General features: G+C 46.3%; 1 protein-coding gene across 2 annotated transcripts; it reads left to right on the top strand.

The window, feature by feature from the left end:
• The first annotated feature begins 987 nt into the window (after positions 1–987).
• Positions 988–24,258, top strand: LOC124010359 (coiled-coil domain-containing protein 69-like). Of its 2 annotated transcripts, none has more exons than XM_046322722.1 (9): positions 988–1,147; positions 5,281–5,347; positions 7,574–7,758; positions 13,020–13,107; positions 13,222–13,328; positions 13,466–13,567; positions 15,707–15,826; positions 16,277–16,374; positions 22,775–24,258. In XM_046322722.1, the coding sequence occupies exons 1-9, from the start codon at positions 1,127–1,129 to the stop codon at positions 22,941–22,943; spliced, it is 957 nt and encodes a 318-aa protein (XP_046178678.1). In that variant the 5' UTR covers positions 988–1,126; the 3' UTR covers positions 22,944–24,258. The 2 variants fall into 2 exon arrangements, with proteins under 2 accessions (XP_046178678.1, XP_046178679.1); XM_046322723.1 differs by having other exon boundaries at positions 5,281–5,348; positions 7,572–7,758; positions 13,255–13,328.
• The last annotated feature ends 1,001 nt before the right edge of the window (positions 24,259–25,259 follow it).

The following is a 25,259-nucleotide window of genomic DNA, read 5'->3' as shown; positions in this document are numbered from 1 at the left end:
AGGGATGGAGGTTGGTAGGGAGGTAAGGAGGGAGGGAGGGAGGGATGGAGGGAGGGAGGGAGGGATGCATGGAGGGAGGGAGGGAGGTATGGAGGGATGGATGGAGGGAGGGAGGGATGCATGGAGGGAGGGAGGGAGGGAGGGAGGGAGGGAGGGGAGGGAGGGAGGGAGGGAGGGGAGGGAGGGAGGGAGGGAGGGGGAGGGAGGGAGGGAGGGAGGGAGGGAGGGAGGGAGGGAGGGATGTATCTACTGTGTCTTTCACATGTCCATTGACTATGTGTGTTTTTCACATGGACTCTTCCTCAACATGTATTATAAACCAACATTTTTATTTATTTATTTTACCTTTATTTAACTAGGCAAGTCAGTTTAAGAACAAATTCTTATTTTCAATGACAGCCTAGGAACAGTGGGTTAACTGCCTGTTCAGGGGCAGAACGACAGATTTGTACCTTGTCAACTTGGGGAATCGAACTTGCAACCTTTCGGTTACTAGTCCAACGCTATAAAATGACAGATTCAGATCAATCCATACAATTCTTCATTTGTATCTTACTACAGTGAGAATTCAATATTATTGGACACATAATAGGCCTGATATAATTAAATAGCCTCTAGGCAATAGGAAAAATAAACCATGCATGAAACCTATGATTAGGTAACCTATTATGTGTGATTTAAATCTGATAGGGCTTGTATTTGGTGTATTACGGTAAAATGTCAACTCCATAGATTTGAAACACCCACAAGCCTAAATTTTGCGTAACAGGATGAGCAATCCACTGATCTACACCCTGTTTCCCCTTCTAGAACGTGGGTCGGTTCAGTTTGTTTTAAGATCAGTTTTTTTATTTTTTGAAAGAGAACCGCCCATTGACTCACATGACTTTCTCAACATGTATTATAAACCAACATTTTTATTTATTTATTTTCTTAACTAGGCAAGTCAGTTTAAGAACAAATTTTATTTTCAATCCTAGGACTGGTCGAGTTGAGTGAGTTGTTGTGAGTGGGAAGCACAGACCTCTTGAGAGACCAGACCACAGCCCGGCGAGGCACAGTGTTCAGAAGAGTTGGTAACTCTAGACAAGGACTGGTAGGGTTGACGAGAGGACGCGGGGCAGGCATGGGTTGCAGCCACAGCAAGGTGCGTGGCAGAATTGGCAAGACAATGTTATTTATTCATCTTTGTTGTGAAATAATCTAGTATATTAATTAAGTAACCAAGTGGTGTTTTGTTATTGTAGCTGCCCATTGTCGCACGGATTATTAGCACAACACAGGCGTGTTGATATATTTTTTTTAATCGATCAAGCAAAATAGTTTGTTAGATTATAGCCTAATTGCTCTCGTGCGTTAATCTCTAGTGGATTTTATTTATGGGGATTAGCATCGTGTTTTTCAACGCGTGATGTATTCTACCGGTCAATTTGTGCAAAGTTTTCTACAAGTTTTTATTGGAAACAGATGTGCTGAAAATAATTTTAAAATATGTCTATCCTCTGAGACGGACTTTCCCACGGTTTCAAACTCTACTTGACAAACGTAACAGTGCAGGGAACTCATCTGACGTCATTCTTCCGTATTAATTAGAGGAAGTTACAGGTTGACCAGACATTGACAGTTACTGGTGGTGATACATTGTATCAATGATCTTCGGTGTCATTGTATCGTCATCATCACCAGTAAATTCTACATTATATTAATTGATTGACACCCTGAAGCCTACATAGTCAGTGAATTACATCTGTGAAGGTTTTTTATTTTATTTTGACATTCTGATCATAGGAGTTGTTGGGTTTTTCTACTTAAGTGACCAAAATGAGTTGCTGTTTCCTGTGACGACTACTGAGAACTACAAATTGCACTGTTTTGTGATGGGAAAGAAGTGACTTGAGGATATGGAGTGTAATAATTAACATGCAGTTAAATGTATTTTAAGTAGGCTACAGTTAATGTTCTAGTACTGCCTCTGACATTTACAACCAGTGGCACAGGTTTATATTACCATCCAGAAATAATACCCCAGATTGTACCGCTTCCAGAAGGCGTTGAAGAGAGAGAGACTAGATTGATGAATCATTAAGTTTAAATTTATTTCCCCTTCAAACTCATCTGGCAATGCATCAAAAAGTCACACATTGAGACCTCACACAGTTAAAAACAGAGGGTTTCCTTTGATTGATTAGTCAAGATTCTCTGTGTAGTGTATTTCTTCATTTCTCAATGGTGGCGTTTGACATAGAAAATATGTTTTCTTCTACAACAACAGAAATAAGTACTTAAGAGGTACTGCAAACCAAGCCACTGGCGAGCTGTATAGCAGCGTCTGCAGAGCAGATCACAAAACCATCTGTTTGGCTGGTTGACGTAGGCAACTGGAGAAGTGTGAAGGTCTGCTAGAGAGGGCTCTACAAGAGAAGCCTGGAGACCGACACACACACACACACACACACAGCAATATGGGTCTCCATACGGACCATGATGAAAATGCCACATGAAGAGACTCCTCCTCAGCCAAGTGTTAATGGCATATCACGGAACATGTGTTTCTCTGCTTGAAAGACTCAACCACAGTCTAAATTAAATGTCATGTAACTAAGTCTGAATGTCCTTCGTTGTATTGAAGATGTGGTTTTAGTTTCCTGAATTTCCTTTGAGTTGTGGGGCTGTTTTTCTAGTTCTATCAGCCCGATGGTACATGTCTGTCGCCTATGCGTGTACCTTTTGACAGGCCAGTTCTTTATTCACATTTTTTTTGGGGGGGGGGTGTTTCGCACTCTTCTTGGAAGGTTTTTTTCAACTCTTGTGAGTGCATACCTGGACTAGATATTTCTCACAGAAGTCAGAAAACATTCAATCTTAACCTTGTACTCTTGGGGTCAGGAAGAACTTGTGAACATAAGGATTCCGGTGTAGACTACAGTCTGCCATGGGGCTAGGATGTTCCCTGTGTGTTTAGTCAGTGAACACAGAACTCAACGTTGGAACTTTCTCCAATGTTTAAAAAGACCGTCCCAAATGGCACCCTATTCCCTCTGTAGTGAACTGCCATAGGGCCCTGGTCAAAAGTAGTGCACTACATAGGGAACAGGGTTCCATAGGGCCCTGGTCAAAAGTAGTGCACTACATAGGAAATGGGGTCCCATTTGGAGGTACAGCCTGAGAAAGAAGAGGTGTGATTTATGGTTGTGTTAAAGAGAGCCTTTCCAACCACACCTCAACATGTGCCCCTGGACTTGTGTGTTTAAGATCCTTAACTGAGATTTAAAGCAGGTAATAAAACGTAAGCCCATCACACATCATGTTAAGATCCTTTTATTGAGATTTAAAGCCCATCACACATCATGTTAAGATCCGTTTATTGAGATTTAAAGCCCATCACACATCATGTTACGATCCTTTTATTGAGATTTAAAGCCCATCACACATCATGTTACGATCCTTTTATTGAGATTTAAAGCCCATCACACATCATGTTAAGATCCGTTTATTGAGATTTAAAGCCCATCACACATCATGTTAAGATCCGTTTATTGAGATTTAAAGCCCATCACACATCATGTTAAGATCCTTTTAGTAGTGGTGGTTGGATAACAGTGTGTTGCTTGGGGTTTGTACAGCGGTAGTGGTGTTGGCATAACGGTGTGTTGCTTGGGGTTTATACAGCGGTAGTGGTGTTGGGATAACGGTGTGTTGCTTGGGGTTTATACAGCGGTAGTGGTGTTGGGATAACGGTGTGTTGCTTGGGGTTTGTACAGCGGTAGTGGTGTTGGGATAACGGTGTGTTGCTTGGGGTTTCTATGTGTTTATACAGCGGTAGTGGTGGTGGGATAACAGTGTGTTGCTTGGGGTTTCTATGTGTTTATACAGCGGTAGTGGTGGTGGGATAACGGTGTGTTGCTTGGGGTTTCTATGTGTTTATACAGCGGTAGTGGTGGTGGGATAACAGTGTGTTGCTTGGGGTTTATACAGCGGTAGTGGTGGTGGGATAACGGTGTGTTGCTTGGGGTTTCTATGTGTTTATACAGCGGTAGTGGTGGTGGGATAACAGTGTGTTGCTTGGGGTTTATACAGCGGTAGTGGTGGTGGGATAAGGGTGTGTTGCTTGGGGTTTATACAGCGGTAGTGGTGGTGGGATAACAGTGTGTTGCTTGGGGTTTATACAGCGGTAGTGGTGGTGGGATAACAGTGTGTTGCTTGGGGTTTATACAGCGGTAGTGGTGGTGGGATAACAGTGTGTTGCTTGGGGTTTCTATGTGTTTATACAGCGGTAGTGGTGGTGGGATAACAGTGTGTTGCTTGGGGTTTATACAGCGGTAGTGGTGGTGGGATAACAGTGTGTTGCTTGGGGTTTCTATGTGTTTATACAGCGGTAGTGGTGGTGGGATAACGGTGTGTTGCTTGGGGTTTCTATGTGTTTATACAGCGGTAGTGGTGGTGGGATAACGGTGTGTTGCTTGGGGTTTCTATGTGTTTATACAGCGGTAGTGGTGGTGGGATAACGGTGTGTTGCTTGGGGTTTCTATGTGTTTATACAGCGGTAGTGGTGGTGGGATAACGGTGTGTTGCTTGGGGTTTCTATGTGTTTATACAGCTGTAGTGGTGGTGGGAGGAGGTCAGAAGGTGGCTGGTCTCCACGGCAGCAGCATGGAATTGCCCTACTTACAAAAACAGTTATGATTGACCTCGCTGTAACTCGTAGGCTATGCTCAACTAGTATAGGTTATTCTACAACAACGTAATGTATCTAATGCAGAAATGTTTTTATTAAGACTCCATCATTTACTGGTATGATCAGTTTGAAGTAAATCACATTGTACAACCAGTATGAAGACCCAGGTCAGCTGTTGAATCATAAAACTGTAGCATAGACATGTTACGTAACTTTTGAACAAACTAATGATTCATTTCCAGTCATGTGGGTACTAATCACTCCCTGTGAGAGAGCCATATGGGTCAAGCACCAATCAGAAGCTTTACATAAGATCTTACCCTGCTCCAGTTTACGAACAACAAGTTCTGTGGTCCCTGGCACTTCAAAACATCCAGAATAAGGTGGAAGTCAAATCAAATGTTATTTGTCACATGCTCCGAATACAAGTGAAATGCTTACTTACAAGCCCTTAACAAACAATGCAGTTTTAAGGGAAGGGGGGGGGGGGGGTTATACTAAAATTAACTGAAGTAAAAAACGAAACTTTTTGTTATTTTTTATAATATGTTGCGATATTGTCGTATTGTATTCCTACATCAGACACACTCTTTTTCCCCTTGTAGAGGAAAAGCAAAGTGAAAGAGGAAGAGAAGACGGTGAAGGAGGTCAACAACAGTCAAGATGGAGGAGGTGAGGGGTGTGGTTTCCTGTTGTGTTGTAGACTGACACTGTGACTCCTCCTCTCCTGTTGTGTTGTAGACTGACGCTGTGACTCCTCCTCTCCTGTTGTGTTGTAGACTGACGCTGTGACTCCTCCTCTCCTGTTGTGTTGTAGACTGACGCTGTGACTCCTCCTCTCCTGTTGTGTTGTAGACTGACGCTGTGACTCCTCCTCTCCTGTTGTGTTGTAGACTGACGCTGTGACTCCTCCTCTCCTGTTGTGTTGTAGACTGACGCTGTGAGTCCTCCTCTCCTGTTGTGTTGTAGACTGACGCTGTGACTCCTCCTCTCCTGTTGTGTTGTAGACTGACGCTGTGACTCCTCCTCTCCTGTTGTGTTGTAGACTGACGCTGTGACTCCTCCTCTCCTGTTGTGTTGTAGACTGACGCTGTGACTCCTCCTCTCCTGTTGTGTTGTAGACTGACGCTGTGACTCCTCCTCTCAGGTTGTGTTGTAGACTGACGCTGTGACTCCTCTCCTGTTGTGTTGTAGACTGACGCTGTGACTCCTCCTCTCCTGTTGTGTTGTAGACTGACGCTGTGACTCCTCCTCTCCTGTTGTGTTGTAGACTGACGCTGTGACTCCTCCTCTCCTGTTGTGTTGTAGACTGACGCTGTGACTCCTCCTCTCCTGTTGTGTTGTAGACTGAAGCTGTGACTCCTCCTCTCCTGTTGTGTTGTAGACTGACGCTGTGACTCCTCCTCTCCTGTTGTGTTGTAGACTGACGCTGTGACTCCTCCTCTCCTGTTGTGTTGTAGACTGACGCTGTGACTCCTCCTCTCCTGTTGTGTTGTAGACTGACGCTGTGACTCCTCCTCTCCTGTTGTGTTGTAGACTGACGCTGTGACTCCTCCTCTCCTGTTGTGTTGTAGACTGACGCTGTGACTCCTCCTCTCCTGTTGTGTTGTAGACTGACGCTGTGACTCCTCCTCTCCTGTTGTGTTGTAGACTGACGCTGTGACTCCTCCTCTCCTGTTGTGTTGTAGACTGACGCTGTGACTCCTCCTCTCCTGTTGCTTGTCTGGTTGTCTTTTATTACATCTCTGATGCAGAGGGTTTTATACATCACAGTGCCTCTTGACTCATTATAAAGTCCTCTATTATTAGGCCCACTAATAACCTGTACATAATAACTGGGCTCCAGTATGGCTCAGTTTGTAGAGGATAGCGCTTGCAACACCCTGGGCTGCTCGTACATAATAATGTATGCATGCATGACTAAGTCACTTAGCGTCTGCTAAATGGCATAAAATATCTGAGTGTTTTAAATGACACACACTTTGTCATGATCCTGGATAAGAGCGTCTGCTAAATGACTTAAATGTAAATGTAAATGTAAATGATGTCACTACACCCAGAAACTGGTTTTTAAAGGGACATCAAAATGACCTAATTTCAGCCAGTCAGTTTTGAATGCTCCGATGGCCTTGGAAACACTGACGTGTCAACACTGTGCTGTCTGCATTAGAATACTCAACAGGTACTGTCTTGTGTACTTGGTGTGTACTCTGTTGTCATGTAATTATGGTTCTCAGGGTCATGCTTTCACCAAGTGCCTGAGTGAACAAGACTGTGTTGGCCTAGCCTGCTGAGCTAAAAACCTAAGACATTAACTCTGAGAGATAACACAAGTTTCCATGTCTCAGGAAGGTCAATCATCACTCGGAACGTGGTTCACCAAACTAGTCTTGAGTTCCTCAGAAGTTGAACAGGACCTATACATATCGGAGTAGCTCTAAGTATTTTATAGTCAGACAAATTGACTTAGTATATTCTAGTGGTGTTGTATTGCGTCTAGTCTGACCAGTAAAGGTTGCAGCCAGGTCTGGTTTGGTTCAACCCCTCTGCCAACTACATTATGGGTTTGGCTCAATCACACAGTACTCAGTACTAAGCAGTAGACGAAGCCTGTGGAGCATACTGTACAATATACATGATAGACATGTGAATAGAACTGACGTGATTTCTTATCCTACATGTCTACATAATATATTTCTATCTGAGCATTCTAGCAAGGTTTTTGTCTTGATAACCACAGCCGTGGGTCGTGTTCAGGTACATTGTAACATTGCAAACGTAGAATTTTGCCATGTAGAACAATACTTTTTGTTATTGCACATGTTCAGGTATTCCCTCCCTGTTTGTTTTCTTCAGTTTGTTACTTACTGAATACAACCCTGGTATCCACTCCTCCAGGTAAAGTCCCTCTGGAGGAGCTGAACGTGGGTCTAGAAGCAGAGAAGCAGCTGGGTCAGTATGAGTGGCAGCTGAAGATCCTACGGGAGGTGCTGTCTGCCTCTGGGACCCAGGAGAGGGAGGAGCTACTAAAAGACCCAACCCAAGGAGAGCTCTGTGCCCTGGTCCACAACATCATTGAGAAGGTATCTAACCCCATAGAAAGCTCTGGTCCACAACATCATTGAGAAGGTAGCTAACCCCATAGAAAGCTCTGGTCCACAACATCATTGAGAAGGTATCTAACCCCATAGAAAGCTCTGGTCCACAACATCATTGAGAAGGTAGGTGACCCTTAGACCACAGAATATTAATTTCCATTCTAACCAAATTGATGGGTAGCCAGGAACTAAATGAATAGATAGGATGGGTAGCCAGATACCAAGAGGATGGGTAGCCAGACACCAAGAGGAGGGGTAGCCAGACACTAAGAGGATGGGTAGCCAGACACCAAGAGGATGGGTAGCCAGACACCAAGAGGATGGGTAGCCAGACACCAAGAGGATGGGTAGCCAGACACCAAGAGGAGGGGTAGCCAGATACCAAGAGGAGGGGTAGCCAGATACCAAGAAGAGGGGTAGCCAGATACCAAGAGGAGGGGTAGCCAGATACCAAGAGGAGGGGTAGCCAGATACCAAGAGGAGGGGTAGCCAGATACCAAGAGGAGGGGTAGCCAGATACCAAGAGGAGGGGTAGCCAGATACCAAGAGGAGGGGTAGCCAGATACCAAGAGGAGGGGTAGCCAGATACCAAGAGGAGGGGTAGCCAGATACCAAGAGGAGGGGTAGCCAGATACCAAGAGGAGGGGTAGCCAGATACCAAGAGGAGGGGTAGCCAGACACCAAGAGGAGGGGTAGCCAGATAGACACCAAGAGTAGCCAGACACCAAGAGGAGGGGTAGCCAGACACCAAGAGGAGGGGTAGCCAGACACCAAGAGGATGGGTAGCCAGACACCAAGAGGATGGGTAGCCAGACACCAAGAGGATGGGTAGCCAGACACCAAGAGGATGGGTAGCCAGACACCAAGAGGATGGGTAGCCAGACACCAAGAGGATGGGTAGCCAGGCACCAAGAGGATGGGTAGCCAGGCACCAAGAGGATGGGTAGCCAGGCACCAAGAGGATGGGTAGCCAGGCACCAAGAGGATGGGTAGCCAGGCACCAAGAGGATGGGTAGCCAGGCACCAAGAGGATGGGTAGCCAGGCACCAAGAGGATGGGTAGCCAGGCACCAAGAGGATGGGTAGCCAGACACCAAGAGGCTGGGTAGCCAGACACCAAGAGGCTGGGTAGCCAGACACCAAGAGGCTGGGTAGCCAGACACCAAGAGGCTGGGTAGCCAGACACCAAGAGGCTGGGTAGCCAGACACCAAGAGGCTGGGTAGCCAGACACCAAGAGGCTGGGTAGCCAGACACCAAGAGGCTGGGTAGCCAGACACCAAGTGGCTGCGTCATCCTTTAGCCCACTTATTGTAGACCATCAATCCACTACTACCTTAAGTGTGATCTGGACCACCGTCACTGAGAAGGTAGATAATCACTGCTAGCCCACTTCCCTCGGCTCACTGCTAGCCCACTTCCCTCAGCTCACTGCTAGCCCACTTCCCTAACCCGTATATTGACCGTATAGCCTGTACCATTTACATTCACCATATACCATCGGCCAGCAGCGTACCACCCTGCATCCCACTGCTGGCTGGCTTCTGAAGCAGAGCAGGGTCGGTCCTGGTCCAGTCCCTGGATGTGAGACCAGATGATAGTGTAAGTGATGTTGGAGGGCCAGTAGGAGGCAGCCTTTCCTCTGGTTTAAAAATATATCCCAATGCCCCAGGGCAGTGATTGGGGACATTGCCCTGTGTAGGGTGCCGTCTTTCGGATGGGATGTTAAACAGGTGTCCTGACTCTGAGGGCATTAAATATCCCATGGCACTTAATTGTAAGAGTAAGGGTGTTAAACCTGGTGTCCTGACTACATTCCCAATCTGGCATTCATACCATCATAGCCACCTAATCATCCCCAGTTTACAGTTGGCTCATTCACCCCCCCCCCCCCTCCTGTAACTATTCCCCAGGTTGTTACTGTAAATGAGAATGTGTTCTCAGTCAACTTACCTGGTAAAAATAAACACACAAATGCCCTGTACAATTTTACATTCACTATATACCCTGTACAATTTACATTCCCCATCTACCATCTACTATATACCCTGTACAATTTACATTCACCATATACCATCTACTATATACCCTGTACCATTTACATTCACCATATACCATCTACTATATACCCTGTACCATTTACATTCACCATCTACTATATACCCTGTACCATTTACCATCTCCTATATACCCTGTATCATGTACGTTCACCATATACCATCTACTATATACCCTGTACCATTTACATTCACCATCTACTATATACCCTGTACCATTTACATTCACCATCTACTATATACCCTGTACCATTTACATTCACCATCTACTATATACCCTGTACCATTTACATTCACCATCTACTATATACCCTGTACCATTTACATTCACCATATACCATCTACTATATACCCTGTACCTTTACATTCACCATATACCATCTACTATATACCCTGTACAATTTACATTCACCATATACCATCTACTATATACCCTGTACCATTTACCATCTCCTATATACCCTGTACCATTTACGTTCCCCATCTACCATCTACTATATACCCTGTACCATTTACATTCACCATATACCATCTACCCTGTACCATTTACATCCACCATATAAACTATTCAGACACCTTTACTTTTTCCACATTTTGTTACGTTACAGCCTTTGGCTGAAATTATTTTTTTTCACTTTGGCATTATGGGGTATTTTAAAAAAAAAATCAAAGGTTTTTAGATTTAAAAAAAACACAGAACTTATTTACATAAGTATTCAGACCCTTTGCTATGATATTTGAAATTGAGATCAGGTGCACCCTGTTTCCATCGATCATCCTTGAGATGTTTCTACAGCTTGATTGGAGTCCACCTGTGGTAAATTCAATTGATTGGACATGATTTGGAAAGGCACACACCTGTCTATATAAGGTCCTGACAGTGCATGTCAGAGCAAAAACCAAGCCATGAGGTCGAAGGAATTGTCTGTAGAGTTCTTAGACTGGACTGTGTCCAGTCGCAGATCTGGGGAAGGGTACCAAAACATTTCTGCAGCATTGAAGGTCCCCAAGAACACAGTGGCCTCAATCATTACGAGTGGCCAGGCGGAAGCTGGAATGAAACCAATATGTAAGGCAGGTCCTCGCCAGACATCACCGGCAACAACGTCGTCTATGGGCACAAACCTACCGTCGCTGGACCAGACAGGACTGGCAAAAAGTGCTCTTCACTGACGAATTGCGGTTTTGTCTCACCAGGGGTGATGGTCGGATTCGTGTTTATCGTCGAAGGAATGAGTGTTACACCGAGGCCTGTACTCTGGAGCGGGATCGAGGTGGAGGGTCCGTCATGGTCTGGGGCGGTGTGTCACAGCATCATCGGACTGAGCTTGTTGTCATTGCAGGCAATCTCAACGCTGTGCATTACAGGGAAGACATCCTCCTCCCTCATGTGGTACACTTCCTGCAGGCTCATCCTGACATGACCCTGCAGCATGACAATGCCACCAGCTATACTGCTGGTTCTGTGTGTGATTTCCTGCAAGGTGCATCAAAGCTGGGACTGAGAGACTGAAAAACAGCTTCTATCTCAAGGCAATCAGACTGTTAAACAGCCACCACTAACATTGAGTGGCTGCTGCCAACACACTGACACTGACACAACTCCAGGCACTTTAATAATGGAAATTGATGTAAAAAAATGTATCACTAGCCACTTTAAACAATGCCTCTTAATATAATGTTTACATACCCTACATTACTCATCTCATATGTATATACTATACTCTCTACCATGTACTGCATCTTGCTTATGCCGTTCTGTACCATCACTCATTCATATATCTTTATGTACATATTCTTTATCCCTTTACACTTGTGTGTATAAGGTAGTAGTTGTGGAATTGTTAGGTTAGATTACTTGTTGGTTATTACTGCATTGTCAGAACTAGAAGCCCAAACATTTCGCTACACTCGCATTAACATCTGCTAACCATGTGTATGTAACCATTAACATCTGCTAACCATGTGTATGTGACCAATAACGTCTGCTAACCATGTGTATGTGACCAATAACGTCTGCTAACCATGTGTATGTGACCAATAACATCTGCTAACCATGTGTATGTGACCAATAACATCTGCTAACCATGTGTATGTGACCAATAACATCTGCTAACCATGTGTATGTGACCAATAACATCTGCTAACCATGTGTATGTGACCAATAACATCTGCTAACCATGTGTATGTGACCAATAACATCTGCTAACCATGTGTATGTGACCAATAACATCTGCTAACCATGTGTATGTGACCAATAACGTCTGCTAACCATGTGTATGTGACCAATAACGTCTGCTAACCGTGTGTATGTGACCAATAACGTCTGCTAACCATGTGTATGTGACCAATAACATCTGATTTGAATCCTGTAAATATTTACATTCACCATCGACCCTTTCCACACTGAGCAGAGCCTAGCCAACTGTACTGTGCTGGCCTGACTATACAGCATGTCCACCATTAGTGGAGAGGACAATGTGAAAATCAAATATCCATGCCAACGCAGTGCAGTTGGCACGATAGTATGAAAAGGGCATTAGTGTTTCATTAGTGTGAGCCACAAAGCCACTACTACAACATATTATTACTAAGCAGATCAGAACAAGTCAATCTGTTCCTCCTGCAGGATTGCATTGTGATTTGTTTTTGAATTGCACAGTGTCTTACACCAGGAACTTGGTTATTCTTTTGAGTTGAGGTCTCAGTGGCTGCACCCTAGTCCCTATATCGTCCCTAAGGGCTCTGGTCTAAAGTAGTGTACTACAGGGTGCCATTTGGGACAGTACCCATGTTTCCAGGGACACGGCCCATGTTTCCAGGGACACTGCCCATGTTATACACCTGGTAGACCAGGTCATCTGGTTTTATACACCTGGTAGACCAGGTCATCTGGTATTATACACCTGGTAGACCAGGTCATCTGGTTTTATACACCTGGTACCTGGTAGACCAGGTCATCTGGTATTATACACCTGGTAGACCAGGTCATCTGGTTTTACACACCTGGTAGACCAGGTCATCTGGTTTTACACACCTGGTAGACCAGGTCATCTGGTTTTACACACTTGTTTTGTTTTGTAACAGAGATCTCACTGTTTTTATATTTGGTTTTCACTTTGTCGAGCTCCTATGACACGTGTGGCTGTACATGGCTTCAACCCCTGTCCTCATGTTGTTGATCATCTCCAGGTGGAAACAGAGACGGCTGCTGACATGACTGTTCTCTATGTGGAGAAGAGCCAGAGGACCGCAGAGCAGCATGCGAGGCAGCTGGAAGGCAAGTCTAGAGCATGTGAAATAACTTCTGTATGTAGATGGAATAACCATGTGGATTGTGTTGGAACTGGAATGCGAATGAGTAATCATTGACTGATGTTATCCCGACCCGTAGAACTACATATAGAATTCCTATTATCCCCCACAGAACGGCAGAGGAGACAGAGTGAAGAGAGAGAACGGCTAACAGAGACACACCAGGCAGCAGAGAAAGTGTTGAAGGTATGTGTGTTTAGTTGTCTCTCTAACTTGATCAGTTTGTATCACCTGTTTTGATGTACTGTGGTCTATACAGTACCCCTTACCTTCTAACTGTGTACTAGGACGTACGGAACTGACCAGTAGGTTTTCTTTTAAAGGAGGAGGTAGAGGAGCTGACTACAGAGCTACAGGTGTACAATCAGTTAAAGAAGAGAGTTGACGAGTCTACCTTCAAGAAGGACCTGCAGCGGAACATTCAGGTGTGTGTGTGTGTGTGTGTGTGTGTGTGTGTGTGTGTGTGGTGTGTGTGTGTGTGCGCAGTGTGTGTGTGTGTGTGTGTGCGCAGTGTGTGTCTGTTTCTGCGTGGCTTGTGTATGATCCCATAGCCTGTTCACTTAGTTGGACTGTTGTTTGAGACATCTGGTCTCCAGGTCTCATTACTATGCTGTTAATTTTATACTCTTCCTCTCGCTCCCCCTCCCCTTCTCTCTCTGCTCTCACTCTCCCCTTCGCTCTTGCTCTCTCTCTCTCGCTCTCCTTCTCTCCCGCTGTCCTCTCCCGCTCCCTCCTTTCTCGCTCTCACTCCTCGCTCTCTCTCCCTTCTCTCTCGCTCTCACTCTCTCGCTCTCACTCTCTCACTCTCCCTCTCTCTCACTCTCACTCTCCTCTTCTCTCTCTACTCTCGCTCTCTTCTCGCTCTCTACTCTCGCTCTCCTTCTCGCTCTCGCTCTCCTTCTCGCTCTCGCTCTCCTTCTCGCTCTCGCTCTCCTTCTCGCTCTCGCTCTCCCTCGCTCTCGCTCTCGCTCTCCTTCTCGCTCTCGCTCGCTCTCCTTCTCGCTCTCGCTCTCCTTCTCGCTCTCGCTCTCCTTCTCGCTCTCGCTCTCTCCTTGTCTCTCTCTACTCTCGCTCTCCTCTCCTCTCTCTCTCTCTCTCTCTCTCTCGCTCTCGCTCTCTCTCTCGCTCTACTCTCGCTCTCTCTCTCTCTCTCTCTACTCTCGCTCTCTCCTTCTCTCTCTCTACTCTCGCTCTCTCCTTCTCTCTCTCTACTCTCGCTCTCTCCTTCTCTCTCTCTACTCTCGCTCTCTCCTTCTCTCTCTCTACTCTCGCTCTCTCCTCTCTCTCTCTCTACTCTCGCTCTCTCCTTCTCTCTCTCTACTCTCGCTCTCTCCTCTCTCTCTCTACTCTCGCTCTCTCCTCTCGCTCTCTACTCTCGCTCTCTCCTCTCTCTCTCTACTCTCGCTCTCTCCTTCTCTCTCTCTACTCTCGCTCTCCCCTTCTCTCTCTACTCTCGCTCTCTCTCTCTCTCTCTCTCTCTCTCGCTCTCCTTCCTCTCTCTCTCTCTCTCGCTCTCTCCCTCTCTCGCTCTCACTCTCCCTTCTCCTCTCTCTCTCTCTCTCTACTCTCCCGCTCTTGCTCTCGCTTGTCTCTTCTCTCTCTCTACTCTCGCTCTCTCCTTCTCTCTCTCTCTCTCTCTCTCTCCTTCTCTCTCTCTCGCTCTCGCTCTCTCTCTACTCTCGCTCTCCCCTCTCTCTCTACTCTCGCTCTCCCCTTCTCCTTCTCTCTCGCTCTCCCTCTCTCTCTCTCTCACTCTCTTGCTCTCCCTCTCTCTCGCTCTCACTCTCCCCTTCTCGCTCTCCTTCTCTCTCTACTCCCGCTCTTGCTCTCCTTGTCTCTCACTCTCTCTCTACTCTCGCTCTCTCCTCTCTCTCTACTCTCGCTCTCCCCTTCTCTCTCTACTCTCGCTCTCCCCTTCTCTCTCTACTCTCGCTCTCCCCTTCTCTCTCTACTCTCGCTCTCCCCTTCTCTCTCTACTCTCGCTCTCCCCTCTCTCTCTACTCTCGCTCTCCCTTCTCTCTCTCTCTCTCGCTCTCCCCTTCTCGCTCTCCCCTACTCGCTCTCCCCTTCTCGCTCTCCCCTACTCGCTCTCCCCTACTCGCTCTCCCCTACTCGCTCTCCCCTACTCGCTCTCCCCTTCTCGCTCTCCCCTTCTCGCTCTCCCCTTCTCGCTCTCCCCTTCTCGCTCTCCCCTTCTCGCTCTCCCCTTCTCGCTCTCCCCTTCTCGCTCTCCCCTTCTCGCTCTCCCCTTTTCTCTCGCTCTCCCCTTCTCGCTCTCCCCTTCTCGCTCTCCCCTTCTCTCTTGCTCTCGCTCTCCCCTTCTCTCTCGCTCGCTCTCCTTTTCTCTCCTTCTCTCCCACTGTCCTCTCCCGCTCCCTCCTCTCTCGCTCTCCCCTTTCTCTCGTTCTCGCGCGCTCTCGCTCTCCCCTTCATTCTTACACTCGCTTTCCCCTTCATCTCTCACTCTTGCTCTCCCCTTCTCTCGCTCTCATTCTCGCTCGCTCCCCTTCTCTCTCTCTCTCTCTTTCCTTCTCTCTCTCTCCTCTCTCCTTCTCTCTCTCCAGGCCCATGGCAGTCCTGGGCCATTCTGGGAGCAGGAGCAGGAGAGTCTATTGTTTGTCATTGAGATGAAGAGTGAACGTATTCAGGAGCAGGGAAACAAACTGCTACAGATGCAGGTTCTGGTAGGTTGACTGGGACTTGGACTGGCAGTCTGTCTATCTGTCAGACTCTTAGATTTCTCCTAGTCAAAGTTTATTTAATGTGCATCAACACAGTCTCAATACACTTTACAGAGGAATAAAACAGAAAAAAAGAAATCTTAGGTGCTCTGCGCTGTCAAAAAATACTCTGGGTTATAGAAGTCTGACACCGTACCCAAACCGCACGCAAATGTATTTTCTCCCCCCCACACCAAACGCCTTCACGAAACGCAGGTTGAACTATCAAAACAAACTGAACCAATTATATTTATTTGGGGACAGGTCGAAAAGCATTAAACATTTATGGCAATTTTAGTTAGCTAGCTTGCTGTTCCTAGCTAATTTGTCCTGGGATATAAACGTTGAGTTATGTTGCATTTCAGGTAAAATAACAAGTCTTCACCGTCTAACTTTGCATTTCTATCACGTCAGGTGGAGAAGAATCTGTCTCTGGAAGACCAGGTCATCACTGTTTTACAGCAGAACGAGGACCTGACGGTTCGGATTGACAACCATCAAAGCCTTATACAGTAAGAACTGCTGCTGCTCATCAGCTGATATCCACACCATCTCTGTCTGTTGGAATATTCTGTTTCCCTGGAGTCGTTGCTAACGGTCTGTTAGCCTGGAGTCGTTGCTAACGGTCTGTTAGCCTGGAGTCGTTGCTAACGGTCTGTTAGCCTGGAGTCGTTGCTAACGGTCTGTTAGCCTGGAGTCGTTGCTAACGGTCTGTTAGCCTGGAGTCGTTGCTAACGGTCTGTTAGCCTGGAGTCGTTGCTAACGGTCTGTTAGCCTGGAGTCGTTGCTAACGGTCTGTTAGCCTGGAGTCGTTGCTAACGGGTTCTGGACCCGGTCTGTTAGCCTGGAGTTTCTGAAACTATTCTGTTAGCCTGGAGTCGTTGCTAACGGTCTGGACCCTCTATTTCTGAAACTATCCGCCGCCATTGTCGCACCCCTATTACCAGCCTGTTCAACCTCTCTTTCATATCGTCTGAGATCCCCAAGGATTGGAAAGCTGCCGCAGTCATCCCCCTCTTCAAAGGGGGAGACACCCTGGACCCAAACTGTTACAGACCTATATCCATTCTGCCCTGCCTATCTAAGGTCTTCGAAAGCCAAGTCAACAAACAGGTCACTGACCATCTCGAATCCCACCGTACCTTCTCTGCCATGCAATCTGGTTTCCGAGCCAGTCACGGGTGCACCTCAGCCACACTCAAGGTACTAAACGACATCATAACCGCCATCGATAAAAGACAGTACTGTGCAGCCGTCTTCATCGACCTTGCCAACGCTTTCGACTCTGTCAATCACCATATTCTTATCGGCAGACTCAGTAGCCTCGTTTTTTCGGATGACTGCCTTGCCTGGTTCACCAATTACTTTGCAGACAGAGTTCAGTGTGTCAAATCGGAGGGCATGTTGTCCGGTCCTCTGGCAGTCTCTATGGGGGTGCCACAGGGTTCAATTCTCGGGCCGACTCTTTTCTCTGTGTATATTAATGATGTTGCTCTTGCTGCGGGTGATTCCCTGATCCACCTCTACGCAGACGACACCATTGTATACACTTTCGGCCCGTCATTGGACACTGTGCTATCTAACCTCCAATCGAGCTTCAATGCCATACAACACTCCTTCGGTGGCCTCCAACTGCTCTTAAACGCTAGTAAAACCAAATGCATGCTTTTCAACCGATCGCTGCCTGCACCCGCTTGCCCGACTAGCATCACCACATTGGATGGCTCCGGCCTTGAATATGTGGACACCTATAAGTACCTAGGTGTCTGGCTAGACTGCAAACTCTCCTTCCAGACCCATATCAAACATCTCCAATCGAAAATCAAATCAAGAGTCGGCTTTCTATTCCGCAACAAAGCCTCCTTCACTCACGCTGCCAAGCTTACCCTAGTAAAACTGACTATCCTACCGATCCTCGACTTCGGCGATGTCATCTACAAAATTGCTTCCAACACTCTTCTCGGCAAACTGGATGCAGTTTATCACAGTGCCATCCGTTTTGTCACTAAAGCACCTTATACTACCCACCACTGCGACTTGTATGCTCTAGTCGGCTGGCCCTCGCTACATATTCGTCGCCAGACCCACTGGCTCCAGGTCATCTACAAGGCCATGCTAGGCAAAGCTCCGCCTTATCTCAGCTCACTGGTCACGATGGCAACACCCATCCGTAGCATGCGCTCCAGCAGGTGTATCTCATTGATCATCCCTAAAGCCAACACCTCATTCGGCCGCCTTTCGTTCCAGTACTCTGCTGCCTGTGACTGGAACGAATTTCAAAAATCGCTGAAGTTGGAGACTTTTATCTCCCTCACTAACTTCAAACATCAGCTATCTGAGCAGCTAACCGATCGCTGCAGCTGTATATAATCTATTGGTAAATAGCCCACCCATTTTCACCTACCTCATCCCCACAGTTTTTATTTATTTACTTTTCTGCTCTTTTGCACACCAATATCTCTACCTGTACATGATCATCTGATAATTTATCACTCCAGCGTTAATCTGCAATATTGTAATTATTCGCCTACCTCCTCATGCCTTTTGCACACAATGTATATAGACTCCCCTTTTTTTCTCTACTGTGTTATTGACTTGTTAATTGTTTACTCCATGTGTAACTCTGTGTTGTCTGTTCACACTGCTATGCTTTATCTTGGCCAGGTCACAGTTGCAAATGAGAACCTGTTCTCAACTAGCCTACCTGGTTAAATAAAGGTGAAATAAAAAACGGTCTGTTAGCCTGGAGTTGTTGCTAACGGTCTGTTAGCCTGGAGTTGTTGCTGACGGTCTGTTAACGGTCTGTTAGCCTGGAGTTGTTAGCCTGCTGACGGTCTGTTAGCCTGAGTCGTTGCTGACGGTCTGTTGACGGCCTGGTTAGTCGTCGTTGCTGACGGTCTGAGTTGTTGCTGACGGTCTGTTAGCCTGGAGTTGTTAGCCTGCTACGGTCGGTCTGTTAGCCTGGAGTTGTTGCTGACGGTCTGTTAGCCTGGAGTCGTTGCTGACGGTCTGTTAGCCTGGAGTCGTTGCTGACGGTCTGTCGGAGTCGTTGCTGACGGTCTGTTAGCCTGGAGTCGTTGCTGACGGTCTGTTAGCCTGGAGTCGTTGCTGACGGTCTGTTAGCCTGGAGTCGTTGCTGACGGTCTGTTAGCCTGGAGTCGTTGCTGACGGTCTGTTAGCCTGGAGTCGTTGCTGACGGTCTGTTAGCCTGGAGTCGTTGCTGACGGTCTGTTAGCCTGGAGTCGTTGCTGACGGTCTGTTAGCCTGGTTAGCCTGGAGTCGTTGCTGACGGTCTGTTAGCCTGGAGTCGTTGCTGACGGTCTGTTAGCCTGGAGTAGCCTGGAGTTGCTGACGGTCTGTTAGCCTGGAGTCTGTTGCTGACGGTCTGTTAGCCTGGACGGTCTGTTAGCCTGGAGTCGTTGCTGACGGTCTGTTAGCCTGGAGTCGTTGACGGTCTGTTACGGTCTGTTAGCCTGGAGTCGTTGCTGACGGTCTGTTAGCCTGGAGTGACGGTCTGTTGCTGACGGTCTGTTAGCCTGGAGTCGTTGCTGACGGTCTGTTAGCCTGGAGTCGTTGCTGACGGTCTGTTAGCCTGGAGTCGTTGCTGACGGTCTGTTAGCCTGGAGTCGTTGCTGACGGTCTGCTAGCCTGGAGTCGTTGCTGACGGTCTGTTAGCCTGGAGTCGTTGCTGACGGTCTGTTAGCCTGGAGTCGTTGCTGACGGTCTGTTAGCCTGGAGTCGTTGCTGACGGTCTGTTAGCCTGGAGTCGTTGCTGACGGTCTGTTAGCCTGGAGTCGTTGCTGACGGTCTGTTTCCCTGGAGTTAACGTTGTTAGGTCTGTACCAGGAAGTCACATTGTAGAAGACTACATGTCAACAAGGCTGTAAATAGATGAACAAACAACAAACTTAAATTTAGCAAATGGCTTTGGCATTTAGATCAGATGTGAATGTGGTGCCACTTGGTGGAGAAAGTGGTGAGAATATTTCTTAAAGTTGTGGCAGTTTACAGTACTTTAGTGTAAAAGTTAAATTTCACCATAGAAACTTGTGTAATTTCCTCTTTTACATTAAAGTATATAGATGCTGGTGGACTTTTTGGTGCAACTTCTACTTATGGCAATGCCTTTACACTTGTAGAATTTTGATGAACAGTGATTTGAGGTCAGCAAAATATTTATAAAATCTACTTTGCTACAGATTACGTTTTTTTTTTTTTTTTTTTTAATCATTATGAATGTCTTCCTGTCAAACTATCAATGTAATACAGAGCATTCTGAAAATATTCAGACCCCTTGACTTTTACCACATTGTTACATTACAACATTTACATTTACATTTAAGTCATTTAGCAGACGCTCTTATCCGCTCTTATCCTTATCTTATACAAATTGGTGCATTCACCTTATGACATCCAGTGGAACAGCCACTTTTCAATAGTGCATCTAAATCTTTTAAGGGGGGGGGGGTAGAAGGATTACTTTATCCTATCCTAGGTATTCCTTAAAGAGGTGGGGTTTCAGGTGTCTCCGGAAGGTGGTGATTGACTCCGCTGTCCTGGCGTCGTGAGGGAGTTTGTTCCACTATTGGGGGGCCAGAGCAGCGAACAGTTTTGACTGGGCTGAGCAGGAACTGTACTTCCTCAGTGGTAGGGAGGCGAGCAGGCCAGAGGTGGATGAACGCAGTGCCCTTGTTTGGGTGTAGGGCCTGATCAGAGCCTGGAGGTACTGAGGTGCCGTTCCCCTCACAGCTCCGTAGGCAAGCACCATGGTCTTGTAGCGGATGCGAGCTTCAACTGGAAGCCAGTGGAGAGAGCGGAGGAGCGGGGTGACGTGAGAGAACTTGGGAAGGCTGTTCCACTGGATGTCATAAGGTGAATGCACCAATTTGTAAGTCGCTCTGGATAAGAGCGTCTGCTAAATGACTTAAATGTAATGTAAGACCAGACGGGCTGCGGCGTTCTGGATGAGTTGTAGGGGTTTAATGGCACAGGCAGGGAGCCCAGCCAACAGCGAGTTGCAGTAATCCAGACGGGAGATGACAAGTGCCTGGATTAGGACCTGCGCCGCTTCCTGTGTGAGGCAGGGTCGTACTCTGCGGATGTTGTAGAGCATGAACCTACAGGAACGGGCCACCGTCTTGATGTTAGTTGAGAACGACAGGGTGTTGTCCAGGATCACGCCAAGGTTCTTAGCGCTCTGGGAGGAGGACACAATGGAGTTGTCAACCGTGATGGCGAGATCATGGAACGGGCAGTCCTTCCCCGGGAGGAAGAGCAGCTCCGTCTTGCCGAGGTTCAGCTTGAGGTGGTGATCCGTCATCCACACTGATATGTCTGCCAGACATGCAGAGATGCGATTCGCCACCTGGTCATCAGAAGGGGGAAAGGAGAACATTAATTGTGTGTCGTCTGCATAGCAATGATAGGAGAGACCATGTGAGGTTATGACAGAGCCAAGTGACTTGGTGTATAGCCTTATTCTACAATTGATTCAATCTTTTTTTACACACCAATACCACATAGTGATGAAGCAAAAACACATTTTACATAAGTATTCAGACCCTTTACTCAGTACTTTGTTGAAACACCTTAGGCAGCCATTACAGCCTTGAGTCTTTTTAGATATGATGCTTCAAGCTTGGTACACCTATATTTGGGGAGTTTCTCCCATTCTTCTCTACAGATCCTCTGAAGCTCTGTCAGGTTGGATGGGGAGCGTCTCTGCACAGCTATCTTTAGGTCTTTCCAGAGATTGGATTCAAATCCGGGCTCTGGCTGGGCCACTCAAGGACATTCAGAGACTTGTCCCGAAGCCACTCCTGCATTGTCTTGGCTGTGTGTTTAGAGTCGTTGTCCTGTTGGGAAGGTGAACCTTCGTCCCAGTCTGAGGTCCTGAGCACTCTGGAGCAGGTTTTCTTCAAGGATCTCTCTGTAGTTGGCTCCGTTCATCTTTCCCTTGATCCTGACTAGTCTCCCAGTCCCTGCCACTAAAGAACATTACCACTGAAACCATCACGCTTCACTGTATGGATGGTATATGCCTGGTGATGAGCGATGCCTGGTTCACATAGTTCAATCTTGGTTTCATCAGACCAGATAATCTTGTTTCTCATGGTCTGAGAGTCCTTTAGGTGCCTTTTGGCAAACTCCAAGCAGGCTGACATGCCTTTTTACTGAGGAGTGGCTTCCGTCTGGCCACTCTACCATTAAGGCCAGATTGGTGGCGTGCTACAGAGATGGTTGTCCTTCTGGAAGGTTCTCCCTTCTCAGGTACTTGGTCACCTCCCTGACCAAGGCCCTTTTCCCCGATTGGTCAGTTTGGCCGGGTGGCCAGCTCTAGGAAGTGTATTGGTGGTTCCAAACGTCTTCCATTAAGAATGATGGAGGCCACTGTTCTTCCTTCAATGCTGCAGAATTTTTTGGTACCTTTCCCCAGATCTTTGCCTCGACACAATCCTGTCTCGGAGCTCTACGGACAATCCCTTTGTCCTCATGGCTTGGTTTTTGCTCTGACATCCACTGTCAACTGTGGGACCTTATATAGACAGGTGTTTGCCTTTCCAAATCATGTCATTGAATTTACCACAGGTGGACTCCAATCAAGTTGTAAAAACATCTCAAGGATGATCAATGGAAACAGGATGAACCCGAATTAAATTTCAAGTCTCATAGCAAAGGGTCTGAATACTTATGTAAATAAGGTATATCTGTTTTTTTGTTTTAAATACAGTTGCAAAAATGTGTCATTATGAGGTATTGTGTGTAAATTGAGGTAAAACATTTATTTAATCAATTTTAGAATAACGATGTAATGTAACAAAATGTGGACAAAGTCAAGGGGTCTGAATACTTTCCTAATGCACTGTCTATGTGTCTTCTAATATTTGTCCTTCCCTGTGCTCCTGTCTGTAGGCAGCTCTCCAAGGAGCACCAGGACCTCCAAGGGACGTTAGACAGGCAGACAGGTCTCTGTCAGAGGCTCACCCAGGAGAAAGAGCAACTCATGTTTAAACTGAAGCACAGAGACTCCTGTCCTACCTTCCCATCCTTCCCCATAGTGTCTGAGATCTCCCCCAGCTGATCCACCCGGACCGAACAGGACAATCGGTTACTTCTGTCTTAATCCTGTCTAGGGTTGCAAGCATGGATCTGTTAACTTTCCCAAAATTCAAAAATTATTTTTTTCAGTAATCCCTGATTGGAGGATTCCGAGAATCCCTGATTGGAGGATTCCGGGAATCCCTGATTGGAGGATTCCGAGAATCCCTGATTGGAGGATTCCGAGAATCCCTGATTGGAGGATTCCGAGAATCCCTGATTGGAGGATTCCGAGAATCCCTGATTGGAGGATTCCGAGAATCCCTGATTGGAGGATTCCGAGAATCCCTGATTGGAGGATTCCGAGAATCCCTGATTGGAGGATTCCGAGAATCCCTGATTGGAGGATTCCGAGAATCAGGAAGTAATATACACGGAGGGACTTCTCCAACCTGGAATTTTTCAAGTGAAATTTCTGAAACATCTGGGGATTGTGGGAACGTTTCGGAGCTTTTGCAACCCTACTGTAATCCTACTTTGACAATCAAAGTCCAGGTACCTTTACAAAGGGCTATAGTCACATGTTTGATGGAACCTGATGCCAAAAAAATGTTTTAAAGGTTTTATACCTGCTGTGCCGTAGAGTACATAATGTTTCTGTAGCAGTATTGTATTCATACAACAGGACTGTTTTTTTGGGGGGGTTGGGGGCGCATTGGGCACAGCCATGCACTGTTGGACTTAACTGACACCCTGCTGTTCAACTGAGATTCTCATAGTTGTGTTACTGTTCAACTGATATTATAGGTGAATGTGACAGTGTTCACTTTGATGGTTTGAGTTGCAGTTGGAGAGGCAGATGTTTAATCATGTAGTACGTAGCTAGTAGCTACATCTTTATCTACCTTCTTCCTGAGACAGGATATAATGCAGTATATACAATTTAAACAGTAACTTTAGACAACAGCTTTTGTATTAGGGATATGTTTGACTCTTTTGTTTCATACAATATGGGAAATGGATTGCCATGGTTATTTTATTTTTGCAGATGAAGACATTTTTGTGATTTTTTTTTTTTTTTAAGTTACAAAGAACCAAAAGCACTTATCAGTGTTTTTAATTTGTATTTCTTCTGATGCACTAGCACTTTTAATCAGTATTTTACTAGTACTAAATGTGAGAAAGGTTGCTGTAAAAAAATATGTTTTTTACTCTTGTTTACTCCTGTGTTTTACATTTTGTTTGTTTACATTGACATTTGAATAATTTAGCCAACTCCTTTATCCACAAAGGCAGCGGATAGATCTAGGAGGAGAGAGAGAGCTTGAGTTACAATAAACTGCATCTGAACCACTGTACTTTGTGTTTGTGTGAAATGTGTCAGTGTCTCCACTAGGGGGCAGGTTGTGTGAAATGTGTCAGTGTCTCCACTAGGGGGCAGGTTGTGTGAAATGTGTCAGTGTCTCCACTAGGGGGCAGGTTGTGTGAAATGTAATAAGCTAGTGTTAATTGTTTATATTCCATTTGACAGAACTCCTATTCTCTAGCTGTATTATTTAGTGTGTATTATCTTCCTATTTACACCAAAAGGCTCTTCTCAGATATTTTAAAATAATAATTCAGTCTTAGGTAACAGTTATTTTTTCCATACTGTGTGTAATGCATTGTGATAAACGCTGGGGGGCAGAACAGGACAGTTGTGTGGAAAGAGTTGATGATGAGTATTGCTTTGGCTAGGTCCTGTTCTGCTTTATTTTCTGACACAATGTATTTGTATTCTCCAGTATGTTTTCACGGAAAGGAAAAGGCTGTCGCAGTGAAATAATAATGAACATTTTATGTATTTGTCAAGTCAATGTGGAAAACATGTGTTGAAAGTGCAGAAAAGATACTGATGATGTTAATTTGTTTTAGGGTATAGTCACTTTATAATATCTAAAGGGTTAATTAGTTCCTAATTTATGAAATAATTTACCCCGCAAAGGTGTAAATGAGGTGATTTGAGAAGGTGTCGGTCGGGACTAACAACAACCGCAAAGGTGAAGCTGATTGACACATTCATTGGTGACTTTTGAACCCTGGTGCTTGAACCCCCCCCCCCCCCCGCCTTGTGCTTTGCTCCGGGCTGATGGGGTGCAGAGGAGGTGAAAGTGGGACCCCTCTCACCCCCCCTCTCTGTCTCGTTGCGGCCGGCAAGCGGAACTGTTCGCTCAGCGGATGTAAAAAGGATCACTATGTCAATGGATGTTTGACAAGCCAGGACAATACCTGGTGGGGCTCCACGCTAACTGCAGGTCAAACCCCTGGCTGTGGTGTCACCCAGTTCCCAGGGCATTTCACAGTCACCTGGGGGAACACC

This window comes from Oncorhynchus gorbuscha, linkage group LG23 (genome assembly GCF_021184085.1).
Source record: "Oncorhynchus gorbuscha isolate QuinsamMale2020 ecotype Even-year linkage group LG23, OgorEven_v1.0, whole genome shotgun sequence".
In the NCBI taxonomy this organism is placed as follows: domain Eukaryota; kingdom Metazoa; phylum Chordata; class Actinopteri; order Salmoniformes; family Salmonidae; genus Oncorhynchus; species Oncorhynchus gorbuscha.
This window is presented reverse-complemented; position numbering and strand designations above follow the sequence as displayed.

Bases quoted from the DNA above. Each gene is read 5' to 3' on its own strand.
- LOC124010359 (XM_046322722.1), top strand. From the start codon at position 1,127: ATGGGTTGCAGCCACAGCAAG. The intron at 13,108-13,221 runs GCAAGTCTAGAG...CCCGACCCGTAG, and splicing joins GCATGCGAGGCAGCTGGAAG to AACTACATATAGAATTCCTA. The intron at 13,329-13,465 runs GTATGTGTGTTT...TTTCTTTTAAAG, and splicing joins CAGCAGAGAAAGTGTTGAAG to GAGGAGGTAGAGGAGCTGAC.